The sequence below is a fragment of the Portunus trituberculatus genome, chromosome 47, assembly GCF_017591435.1.
Source record: "Portunus trituberculatus isolate SZX2019 chromosome 47, ASM1759143v1, whole genome shotgun sequence".
Taxonomy (NCBI): domain Eukaryota; kingdom Metazoa; phylum Arthropoda; class Malacostraca; order Decapoda; family Portunidae; genus Portunus; species Portunus trituberculatus.
In genome coordinates this window covers 9,120,116-9,133,000 of record NC_059301.1, presented here as the reverse complement: position 1 = coordinate 9,133,000, position 12,885 = coordinate 9,120,116, and the positions used below count along the sequence as shown (strand labels likewise).

At 41.3% G+C, this 12,885-nt stretch overlaps 1 protein-coding gene across 9 annotated transcripts in view; it reads right to left on the bottom strand.

Annotated features, from left to right (window-relative positions):
• The window catches only part of LOC123520449 (G patch domain-containing protein 8-like), a 100,016-nt gene that overhangs the window by 35,122 nt on the left and 52,009 nt on the right, over positions 1-12,885 (bottom strand). For 7 of the 9 annotated variants that reach the window (XM_045282672.1, XM_045282679.1, XM_045282671.1 and 4 more), the window contains exons 2-5: positions 10,653-10,938; positions 8,217-8,406; positions 4,300-4,464; positions 242-517 (exon numbers count right to left, since the gene is read on the bottom strand). In XM_045282672.1, coding sequence (XP_045138607.1) covers positions 242-517; positions 4,300-4,464; positions 8,217-8,406; positions 10,653-10,918 — 897 coding nt within the window. In that variant the 5' untranslated portion in view covers positions 10,919-10,938. Of the gene's footprint in view, positions 1-241; positions 518-4,299; positions 4,465-7,698; positions 7,789-8,216; positions 8,407-10,652; positions 10,939-12,885 lie in introns of all 9 variants that reach the window. The other 2 variants (XM_045282676.1, XM_045282677.1) reach the window with 2 other exon arrangements.

Below are 12,885 nucleotides of genomic sequence, written 5' to 3'. Positions count from 1 at the left end.
CTATTCACTTCTTTATTAATTAATCTTTTATCCCTCTTTGCTTTTCATTTTTTCTATTATTACTATTATATTTTTTTAAGTGCAGCGGAATGTAACGCCATTGTTGAGGTGCTTTAAACTTCATCAGTCACTCCTTAACCTCAATTTTTACATTATCAACTGAAGAAACACCCCTGATAACTCGTTTAGTCACATCGTCGAGGTGAAAGAACAAGAAAAGAATATGAACTTTGAAATTTACCTTCAGTTCCCGGATCCTACGTGCCGCCCTCTGCGTCGGCGTCAGGTACTGCTCTGGGTCATGATCGTGGTTGTGGCGGCAGTGCAGGACGTACTTGAAGCTCCTGCCGCCCTTGGATGCGTTAGCAGTCCCTCCACACGCCTGGCCTCGGTGGTGGTGCGTGAGGGCCGCGTCACAGCTCACGGCGGAAGACACTGACCCGAAGCTCTTGACGGAATCAGCATCGTCGAGCTCGTTGGAATCTGGGGATCTAGATGGCGTCTCTGGTTGTGAGGCCTGGAGGTGAGAAGAAAGGTCTATTGAAGAACACGTTAAGTAGGAAAAACAAACATGGAATAGTAAGTTACGGTAGATGAAAACGAGAAAAAAAATAGAGCAATGACAAAACAGATAATCTATCAAAGAAAACGTGAAGTAGGAAAAAATCATGGAACAGCAAGGCAGATGAAAACGAGAGTATACAAAATAAAACATTGACAAACCAGGAAATCTATCAAAGAAAACGTGAAGCAGGTAAATTAATATGGAATACTAAGTTACGAAAGATGTCAACAGGAAAAAGAAAAATTATGAAGCAATACCAAAGTAAATAACATCTGAAATAAAGTAAAATCTAGACAAAAAATAAAAACAAAGTAAGGTTAGCTAAACAAGCAGACTAGTATGTTAATATAGATGAAATAAAAACAAAACAAATTAATGCACAGTGGAAATTCTAAAGAAAAAAACACTCAATAAATATGTGACAGGACATTTCGAAAGAAAAAATAAATAAATAAATGGAAGATCGGTAAGAAAGTGCTGAGTTACTGATGGTGAGGGAGTGGTGATGAGTTGCTGGTGGTGACGGGAGTGGTGCTGTGTTACTGGTGGTAAGGGGAGTGGTGATGAGTTACTAGTGGTGATGGTGTGTGGGTGTGAATGGTTGAAGAAAGTTTATGATTGGTGGTGTGGACGGAGTTGTGTTGTGGTGGTAAATATAGATAGCTATGTGGTAAAGAGGTAGTGATGATGGTGACAGTATATGGTAGTAGTAGTAGTAGTAGTAGTAGTAGTAGTAGTAGTAGAAGCAGTGGGAATAGTAGTAGTTGCTTCAGTAGTATCCGTAGTAGTAGCACCATCAGCAGTAGAAGCATCTATTAGTAAGAAGAGGACACAACAGAGGAGGAGGAGGAGGAGGAGGAGGAGGAGGAGGAGGAGGAGGAGGAGGAGGAGGAGGAGGAGGAGGAGGAGGAGGAGGAGGAGGGATACTTAATGAGGCATCACAAAGGGGACTGCAGATCAAATGTAATATTTAATCGTCCTTCTATCCTTTGTCGTCACACAAGTTTATGATGCACGACTTCGTTATGGGAGAACCTTTAATTTTAGTGTGTGTGTGTGTGTGTGTGTGTGTGTGTGTGTGTGTGTGTGTGTGTGTGTGTGTGTGTGTGTGTGTGTGTGTGTGTGTGTGTGTGTGTGTGTGTTTCACTGTTTAATCTGCTGCAGTCTCTGACGCTACCCTACGGAACGAGCTCAGAGCTCATTATTTCCGATCTTCGGATAGGCCTGAGACCAGGCACACACCACACACCGGGACAACAAGGTCACAACTCCTCGATTTACATCCCGTACCTACTCACTGCTAGGTGAACAGGGGCTACACGTGAAAGGAGACACCCAAATATTTCCACCCGGCCGAGGAATCGAACCCCGGTCCTCTGGCTTGTGAAGCCAGCGCTCTAACCACTGAGCTACCGTGTGTGTGTGTGTGTGTGTGTGTGTGTGTGTGTGTGTGTGTGTGTGTGTGTGTGTGTGTGTGTGTGTGTGTGTGTGTGTGTGTGTGTGTGTGTGTGTGTGTGTGTGTGTGTGTGTGTGTCACCCACGAAAATAACCACGCCAGCTGAGGTAATAATCCCAAAGCACCCACGCCCTCACACCCTCACACCCATACTTACTCGCAGTCATCCACCCACACCACCCATTTCAAACCTCCACCCTCATTCCACACTCAAAACTTCCACCTACACGTTGCGACTCTCTCCCCGCCCTGCCTGCCTGCCGCTCATTACTCAAGGGAACGTAATGAAGGAAAACCTTTCCCATCGCACGAATAAAAGCTGCAACATTTCCCATTGTTTGAGTAATTGCGGGAGGTGATTGATGTATTATTTGTTCAGTTTCTGCGTCTATGTGCAATGCTGCTGCTCTTACTCCTCCTGCTCTTCCAATTTCTCTCACTACTACTACTACTACTACTACTGTTACTAGCTCGGCCCAGGTGCACTTTGGTTGGTGGCTGAGTGGGTTGGGGCTACTTCTGGCACGCTAAGACTTGAGTATCTGTGTCTATCTCTGCTTGAATCTCGTCGGCGTCCCATTCATAAGGTTAATGCTTTGTGATAGTGCAATGGTTAACGGCGAGCCAAAATAAATGTTCGCAAGAGATATCACGCCAACTGTCTCGTCTGCATCTTTATGATATCCATTTTTTTCTTCCTTTCAGACTGAGATTATCAAAAGGTTGCATTTTATGTGGCAGCTTTATTAGAAAAGTATGTAAGAGCATTTTTTCCTGTTTTTTTTTCTGTTTATCTTTAAAATGTAGTAATTTGCATTTTTTACACAGCTTCCTCGGCAGCCCCGACCTCTCATTATCTTCACTTGTCACCTGACGCATTACCATATTTACTTTTCGTTAGCTTTTTTTAATAAAATTTGCACTACCATCCTGCTGGTGCCGCCGCCGTCGCTACCAGCAAGATCTCCACCATTACTATTATTAATTCTACTAATACTACTGTTATAACTACTATGGCTACTATTGCTATTGCTATATACTACCACCAACACTCTCTTCATCCCCCACCACCACCACCACCACAATTAGTGCAACCATTCTCCTGATAACAAAATCATGTCATTAACACGTAACATTGTGAAGCCTTTCATATAAGCCAGCTCTGTTATATCATTATAATCACTACCACTACCATCACCTTTATACTCTACAACACGAAGGGCTTCCTCAATTTACCCTTGGTTTCAATATGATTTTGTTCTTATCTCTTCGACGTGTTAGTATAACGTTATGCAAACCCAAATGAACAGACGGGGCCCAGATGACGCTGCCCTGCATTGCTGTTTTCTATTCCTCGGTGGTGCTCCCATCAGCCTGAGCTGCACATTGATTTTCCTGTCATGTATATTGCTGCCAGAACAACGTCACTCTCCTCCACGCGTGTAATATCGCCGCTTTTTGGAAGGCTTGGGCGGGAAGGTGAAAGTGTACGAGTGTTTGATGCGGTCTTCTGTCAAATTCGCTGTATACAGTGTGGTATACAAATTCATATTTCGTGGAGTAACCTACGTTTTCTTTCCATTTTTCCCTGTAACGCTAAATTCAAGAGGACGGCGCATCTTTCCATAAAACAAAGAGGCAAAGAAAATATCTACCATAAACAGGCAGGAATAAAAAAAGAATGAAAAAAAAACTGCCAAGCACAAGAATATAATAACATGCACCGTTGCAAATATTCATGTCATGCAAGCTTATACGTGACGCCCAGCAACTTTCACACAACTTTTTTTTTTTCTTAAGTATAATGAAAGCCATAGGCGAAAGAAAAAAACAATAATACACACTAATTTCTCTCTGTATGACGTGAATTATTTCCCCTCTCAAAAGAAAAAAAAGAAAATAAATAAATAAAAACAAATGCACATAAACTAAAAGATAATAAACAAGCAAATAAGAGTATACCACGTAGATAATGGAACCCTGAGACTAAATAAATAAATGAATAATAATAATAATAATAATAACAATAATACACCGCGCACACACTCCCAAAGACTGAACACAACAAAACAAAAAACCCGAATTTGTAAAGCGTGTTCGTATTCTCGTATAGAAGGCACAATTAATCCCCGAAGCCGAGAACAACGTGCATATAGAAGATCCATTCAAAAAGTGCACTGAGATCCATTCAAAAAGTGCACTGAACGGCGAAGCTGCTGATGTGCAATGAGTGACGTGGCTGCGGCCGAGGCTGTGAGAGGCTGGTGGCGTCACGTACCGGGGTGGTGGGCAGGGAACTGAACTGGGACGACGAGGAGGCAGCAGACACCGGCAGGAAGTTGGGTCTTCTACTGACGTGGTGGTGGTTGAGGAGGCTGTGGTTGTGGAAGTAGGAGGAGGGGCTGTGGTTGTGGTACCAGGAGCCGCCCATGCCAGCGTAAGACTACAAGGATAGGAGAGGGTCGAGGTGGTGGTTAGTGGTTAGTGGTAGTGGTAGTGGTGGTGGTGGTGGTATACTAGGAGGAGTACAGAAGGTTTTACTAAATGGGAGGTTGGTATTATACTATAATATCAGGAAATAACAATACTACTTCTTACATTTAAACTAACAACAATGGTAGGTGTGGTAGTAGTAGTAGTAGTAGTAGTAGTAGTAGGAGGAGGAGGAGGAGGAGGAGGAGGAGGAGGAGGAGGAGGAGGAGGAGGAGGAGGAGGAGGAGGAGGAGGAGGAGGAGGAGGAGGAGGAACAGTATTTCTAGTAGTAGTAGTAGTAGTAGTAGTAGTAGTAGTAGTAGTAGTAGTAGTAGTAGTAGTAGTAGTAGTAGTAGTAGTATAGATACTGATGCAATGATGGAGGTATTACAACACTAACAACAATAACAACAACACTGCAAAAAGAAAACGGGTTAAAAACAACGTTAAAAACAACAATAACAACAACAAGAGGACACAGCTAACAAGCAGCTCAGGTGAGGAAGGGGCGGGAACAACTAATTAGCAAGCATCATCAGGTAAAGTGCACGGGAGCCACACCCTTCACACACACACACACACACACACACACACACACACACACACACACACACACACACACACACACGAGAGGAATAAAACTTAATATTTAACGTTGAGTCGCAGTTTTTAACCTTACGCTAAGACTGTCAATATGAATAGGAGTCTTTTTATTCTACGGATTTTTCTATGGTGGCGCAGCAATTAAGACTTTTCAACATTTTCCTCTTTGTTCCCTGAGCCCTTTGACTGCCTTCTTTAATTATAAAAAGTAAGAATAAATAAACAAAAGATGGCAGGGTATCAAAGTAACTATCGTAAGGCTGAAATTGACCTAAAACATTAATAATAATAATAATAATAATAATAATAATAATAAGAAGAAGAAGAAGAAGAAGAAGAAGAAGAAGAAGAAGAAGAAGAAGAAGAAGAAGAAGAAGAAGAAGAAGAAGAAGAAGAAGAAGAAGAAGAAGAAGAAGAAGAAGAAGAAGAAGAAGAAGAAGAAGAAGAAGAAGAAGAAGAAGAAGAAGAAGAAGAAGAAGAAGAAGAAGAAGAAGAAGAAGAAGAAGAAGAAGAAGAAGAAGAAGAAGAAGAAGAAGAAGAAGAAGAAGAAGAAGAAGAAGAAGAAGAAGAAGAAGAAGAAGAAGAAGAAGAAGAAGAAGAAGAAGAAGAAGAAGAAGAAGAAGAAGAAGAAGAAGAAGAAGAAGAAGAAGAAGAAGAAGAAGAAGAAGAAGAAGAAGAAGAAGAAGAAGAAGAAGAAGAAGAAGAAGAAGAAGAAGAAGAAGAAGAAGAAGAAGAAGAAGAAGAAGAAGAAGAAGAAGAAGAAGAAGAAGAAGAAGAAGAAGAAGAAGAAGAAGAAGAAGAAGAAGAAGAAGAAGAAGAAGAAGAAGAAGAAGAAGAAGAAGAAGAAGAAGAAGAAGAAGAAGAAGAAGAAGAAGAAGAAGAAGAAGAAGAAGAAGAAGAAGAAGAAGAAGAAGAAGAAGAAGAAGAAGAAGAAGAGAAGAAGAAGAAGAAGAAGAAGAAGAAGAAGAAGAAGAAGAAGAAGAAGAAGAAGAAGAAGAAGAAGAAGAAGAAGAAGAAGAAGAAGAAGAAGAAGAAGAAGAAGAAGAAGAAGAAGAAGAAGAAGAAGAAGAAGAAGAAGAAGAAGAAGAAGAAGAAGAAGAAGAAGAAGAAGAAGAAGAAGAAGAAGAAGAAGAAGAAGAAGAAGAAGAAGAAGAAGAAGAAGAAGAAGAAGAAGAAGAAGAAGAAGAAGAAGAAGAAGAAGAAGAAGAAGAAGAAGAAGAAGAAGAAGAAGAAGAAGAAGAAGAAGAAGAAGAAGAAGAAGAAGAAGAAGAAGAAGAAGAAGAAGAAGAAGAAGAAGAAGAAGAAGAAGAAGAAGAAGAAGAAGAAGAAGAAGAAGAAGAAGAAGAAGAAGAAGAAGAAGAAGAAGAAGAAGAAGAAGAAGAAGAAGAAGAAGAAGAAGAAGAAGAAGAAGAAGAAGAAGAAGAAGAAGGAAGAAGAAGAAGAAGAAGAAGAAGAAGAAGAAGAAGAAGAAGAAGAAGAAGAAGAAGAAGAAGAAGAAGAAGAAGAAGAAGAAGAAGAAGAAGAAGAAGAAGCAGAAACAGAAACAGAAGCAGAAGCAGAAGCAGAAGAAGAAAAAGAAGAAAAATAATAATAATGATAGTAATGGTAAAATAATAATAAAAATAATAATAATAATAATAATAATAATAATAATAATAATAATGAGCCAGCCAGGTCGGAAGGTCTCAGACGCCCCACTAAGAGGTGCCTGCCATTCTCTCTCCGCGCTGAGGGCTGAGGGCTGAGAGGCTCTCCCTGGGAACTATTACAGCTGCACATAACAATAAAGAAGCAGGGGAGCCTTGCAGTGCGTCTCCGTAATGTTCCTTGTTGAAATCTTTTACTTTTGCTTGTGGAGCGCTTCGCATGTACTGGTAAAGGCGACGCAGTATATGTAACAATAACAAGACAAAAAATGAAATAAATAAATAAATAAATAAATAAACAGTAGTGTGAAAGTAATTATGATGTAACTCAGGGATCAGATAAGTGTGTCAAATATCAACCGGACTATATATTTATTCATTATTTTTTTTATTTCTTGTATGTATGTCAGGGAGACTCGGCCAATGACGAAAAAAATATAACCCTCTCCCCCCAATAAAAGTTCTTTATATTTAACGTACAATGGAAATCAGGGTATGGTAAAAATTGAGAAAAGAAATGCTATCCACATATTTATCTAACTTAAACTATTCCAGAAACTTAACTTAAACCACCTTCTTTGTTGTAAAAATACCTCGGTTCCACGCCCTGTAATGTGGCTCATGCACTTAACTCCACACTACGTAAAGGTAAACAGGTAATATTTACGTGCAAACTTTACAACGCTCGGGATTCAGCAATAATAATCACTTTTACTCTCTACATTACACCGCCGCAGGGAAGAGACACGATTATGCAGTACGCCGTAACCTTATAACGCTTGGACACAACAACAATTACCAAGTTTATCTACTACACGCTCTACTCTATTCACTACTCTCTATCACGCTTACTCTCTTACTTTCGCCTTATCCACCGAACCCTACCACTACTAAAGGCTTTCTGTACGTCAAGCAAGAGGGGGTATATACACAACTACTCTGCCTGCCATCCTTGCCTCACAGTACTGGTGCATGACGGGCAGGGACCAGTGTGTGCCCTCCCCACTCACCACGCTGTCACTGTCCTCGTCTATGAAGTCTTGCAACTAAGGGAATGTGACGCGATCCATCAAAATAAAGATAAAATGAAGTGCTGAAAAATGCTGCTCTTAAATCTTTAGTTTCTCTCGTAACGTTAATCTTGAAGTGTAGTTAATGTGAGTAAGTATTTGAGGACTGAAGTGATGGAAATAAAAGTTAAAACATTTATCAAAGCAGATCATGGACAGAGAGAGAGAGAGAGAGAGAGAGAGAGAGAGAGAGAGAGAGAGAGAGAGAGAGAGAGAGAGAGAGAGAGAGAGAGAGAGAGACAGAGACAGAGACAGAGAGAGAGAGAGAGAGAGAGAGAGAGACAGAGACGGAGAGAAACCAAAGCAGATCCCTCACTCCCAATCCTACACCCCAAAAATGCAATATCCAGAAAAAAAAAAAAAAAAAATCCCCCAAGAAAAGGTTGAAGAAAAATAATACTTACATGAGACTTCCTGTCGGTGGCGGTGCTGGAGGGCCTCTTGGCGTGGGTCGCGGAGTGGGAGACTCTGCGGGGCGTCTCTGGGGTGAGGGAGTGCCTGGAGCTGGGGTGATGGGAGGGAGGGTGTGTAGAGGAGAGGGAAGGAGGGGACGAGACGCCCTTCATACCCCGGGAGGAGACAAAACTGGCGGACCTGTTGGGGGGAAAAGAGGAGGAGGAGGAGGAGGAGGAGGAGGAGGAGGAGGAGGAGGAGGAGGAGGAGGAGGAGGAGGAGGAGGAGGAGGAGGAGGAGGAGGAGGAGGAGGAGAATATTAACAAATGATAAATAAAAAGGAAGGAAAGAAGAGAACGGAAGTATGAAAAAGATGAGAAGAGGAAGAGGAGGAGAGGGTAAAGAAACCGAAATAGGAGGAGGAGGAGGAGGAGGAGGTTAACAAAGAACATCGAGAATGAAGGAATGAGGATAGTAGGTGAGAAGAATGAGAAGAATGAAGAAAAAGGAAGAGAGGAGGAGAACAGAGAGAGGGAATGAGGAATGAAGAGAAGGTGGACGTTAGAAAAGGAGAGCAAGAAGAAAGATAGAAAAATAATAAAAAGATAAAAAGAGGGAGATAACGGATAAGGAAGAGAAGAATAAGAGGAACAGAATAGCGGAAAAGACAATGAAAAAAAGTAAGAAAAAGAAGAAATAGAGTAAAAAGAGCAGGAAATGAATGAAAGGAAGATAAGGAAGAGGAAGAGAACAGAGGAACGAGGTGAGGAGGGAAGAAATAGAGGAGAGGAGGAAGAAGCAGAGAGAACAGGGAAAGGGGAAGAGAAGCAAACAAAGAGGAAGACAAGAAAGAGAATATTGAAGCAGGGAAGGACGAGAGAAAAGGAATAAAGAAAGGGAAACAGAAAAGGAGGAGAAAAGAATATTGGCTCTTAGTTATTACACGGATTGTTCATTCAAGTCTGTAAAGGAAAAATGGCAAGAAATTAAAGATTACAAGGATTAAATAAACTCTTGCCAACACCGAAGGGAAGGAAATAAACTGAGCTGCTCTTAAATATTGTCCAGAGCTTCACAAAATAACAGAAATATATAAGAGAAAGAAACTATGCTCTCTCTCTCTCTCTCTCTCTCTCTCTCTGCAGAAATTCAAGAAAAAACATTTAAAACTGAACTAGACACTGAACTAAAAAGTGTAAACGCAACCTCACATTAACAAACACATACAAATAACACATAAAAAAAAAATACTAATAAATAAACAAAAAGGCAAAAAAGCAATCATTTCACGTACACACACACGAGAGAGAGAGAGAGAGAGAGAGAGAGAGAGAGAGAGAGAGAGAGAGAGAGAGAGAGAGAAACTTCCCACGTACACCAAGAAAGAAAACAGAAAAATTTGCGTCACACACAGTGAAAGAAACAAGAAAAAATGGAGCATCGGGGAGCGTGCTGTCTCTTCGGTGCCAGACAAAACACATGACACTCACTCGTTCAGAGAGAGAGAGAGAGAGAGAGAGAGAGAGAGAGAGAGAGAGAGAGAGAGAGAGAGAGAGAGAGAGAGAGAGAGAGAGAGAGAGAGAGGATGAAGATAAAAAGAGCAAAAGAGGAAGAGGAGGGGAACGGTAGGGGAGAGGGGAGATGAGGAAAGTGCCAGTGACTAAAGGAAAACGGAAGGGGAGAAGGAAAAGGGGAGGAGACGAGCGCCGAGGGGAAGGAGGAAGAGGGAAGGGGAGAAGAGCAGGGAGATTGCCAAGGGAAAGGTGAGAGAGAGAGAGAGAGAGAGAGAGAGAGAGAGAGAGAAACAAAGGAGCATAGAAAGAATGGAGGATTAAAGAAGACAAAGCGAAATAGCAGGGAAAATATCACAGCAAGAATTACGTAATGCACACACACACACACACACACACACGCACACGCACACAGACAGACAAATAGACGAATTATGTAGAAAGAGCAAGCACGACAACAAAGAGCCAGCCAGCCAGCCAGCCAGACAGACAGACAGACAGACACACACACACACACACACACACACACACACACACAAAGCAGGAACCCAGACAGACAAAACGTTGAGGGAGCTGAAATCTAAAAAAAAAAAAGGGAAACACAAATATGACAAAATTAACTCTCTCTCTCTCTCTCTCTCTCTCTCTCTCTCTCTCTCTCTCTCTCTCTCTCTCTCTCTCTCTCTCTCTCTCTCTCTCTCTCTCTCTCTCTCTCTCTCTCTCTCTCTCTCTCTCTCTCTCTCTCTCTCTCTGACTTAATTTTATAAATCTCAGTGTATTTGTTTATCTATTCTCTCTCTCTCTCTCTCTCTCTCTCTCTCTCTCTCTCTCTCTCTCTCTCACACACACACACACACACACACATTATCTATCCCATCTATAAGTCTATTTGTTTATCTATCTATTCATCTATCTGTCAATCTATCTCAATCTCACCTGACGAGGCCTTTCCCTACAGAAGGAGACGCTCTTGAACTGGGCCTGGCATCAGCGCGTCCCTTCACCGCAGCCTTGGACGAAACCTTGGCGCCCTCCTGTGTGTGTGCCGCGCCGGACGAAGACTTGACGCGGAGGGAGTGTGAACGAGTGAACACTGGAATCTTCGAGGAGCGAGAGGCATTGCTGAGAGATGAGCCGGGACGTTCTTCCTCAAGCGTGGAGCCGCAGTAAGGCAGGGAGGACACCCCCCCTCCTAAGGTCATGTCCCCTAAGTCCCCGAGACCTTGAAAGAGGAGGAGGAGGAGGAAGAGGAAAGAGACGATTAGATTAAGTCTTCCACAATAACGAAAAGCTATGAAATCTTTATGAAAATCGACAAGGAGAACAAAAAAAGGGAATTACCAGAATATATTTAGCAATTCATAACCTGTTTAATATCTGAAAGCGGCTGTAGAGCATGAGAAAATGAGAAAAAACATGACTAATAGCCGGGACAACGTTGAGAATGCATTAGAGTGACGGTGGAGGGATAGTGGTGAGTAAAATACAATACACTGAGATGCGAGGGATTAGTGTTTCTCTTGCGGTCTTATTCCTGTCGAGCATTACTAAGTCCCCTGTCATTTATTAAGTCTCAAGATCCAAAGAGAAGAGGGAAAGATGTAACGGAATGAGAAGATATGCTTGCAAAGGGCCAGGAAAGGCTTCACAACACAAACGGTATACTCGTTCATACATCTTCTGATACCCTATGATAGCAAATATAGAGGGAAATTGCGACTCATAAGGACTGCAAAGGGACAGAGACGGTTATGACAGATGCAGGAGAATATATCCATCTTCTTCATCCATGAGATCTCGAGGGAGGAGAAAAAATATGATAATCAATGTCACAGAATTATTGCCCTGGAACAAGGAGAGTTGTAGCAGATACGTGTTAGAAAATTATTATAGACGTCTTACTTATCCTTAACCCCTTCAGTACCATAACACATCTTCGTATTTGTTCTGCTTACTATTTGGTGATTTTAAACAACTTCAGAGACTTATGTGGGGATTAGAACAGTGGAGACTCTGGCCATTAATCTTCTGACCTCCATAGATTTTTCCTAATGTAAATCTAATTATCTAATCATATCCAAAAATTCCAAGTAAAAATAACAGCTTCAGAAACTTATGTGGGAATTAGAACAGTGGAGACTCTGGCCATTAATCTTCTGACCTCCATAGATATTTCCTAATGTAAATGTAATGATCTGATCATACCCAAAACTCAAGGTAAAAATGCGTCCCACTACTGAAGAGGTCAAGCCTTGAGAAAAATAGAAATAGGAACAGAAAATTAATCACCGCATTCGAGCAAGGACGATTGACACAGAAGGGCACAAGGAAGATACACGTGAATAAGTCTAAAGTTATATAAATAATCTGAAAGGCTTTATATATATTGCAGAGCGCACAGAAAGCCTTCGAGAGACAGATTACTAAAAGAATAATGAAAATATGAATATCAAAACAAAAGCTCAAATCAATATGCAACAGAACAAGGGAATACACATGTAAACGGACAGAGGACGGAGTATTCAGGAATATACTAGAAAATACAAGACCATTCGCATAAAAAAAAAAAAAAAACTACTACGAAGAAACTCACGCCTCAAACACAAAGAAATCTCACTCCACACACACACACACACACACACACACACACACACACACACACACACACACACACACACACACACACACGAAGCTTACCTCATCTCTACTCACTTTCAACAAATATTTTCAACAGCTTACATTGGCATTGAAATCAAAACCTCTCTTCCCCACCAATCCTCCAACCCTTCCCTCACCTCCATAAGCCTCTCTGCTTCTCTCTCTCTCTCTCTCTCTCTCTCTCTCTCTCTCTCTCTCTCTCTCTCTCTCTTCTTTGTTACGCAACCAGTGCAAACCAGGTGCCCGCTTACATAAAAGATACTTCACAATTATTTCAAGGGCAAAGCTTAAAAACTGAGAAGGGACCAAATTGTGGTGTGGTAAATGCATGCAGTATATACTGATAAAATAAAGTGGATGTACATAATAAATTTCAAAACTTTGCTGTGCCGCCCATTACTTTTTTTTTTCTGGTTGCTCTCAATAGCAGAGGAAAAGTGTAATGTAGTGGTGCATTCATTTAGTTTATTTTTCTATTCAGTTTCAGGTCAATAAATGTTTGTACGTGTTT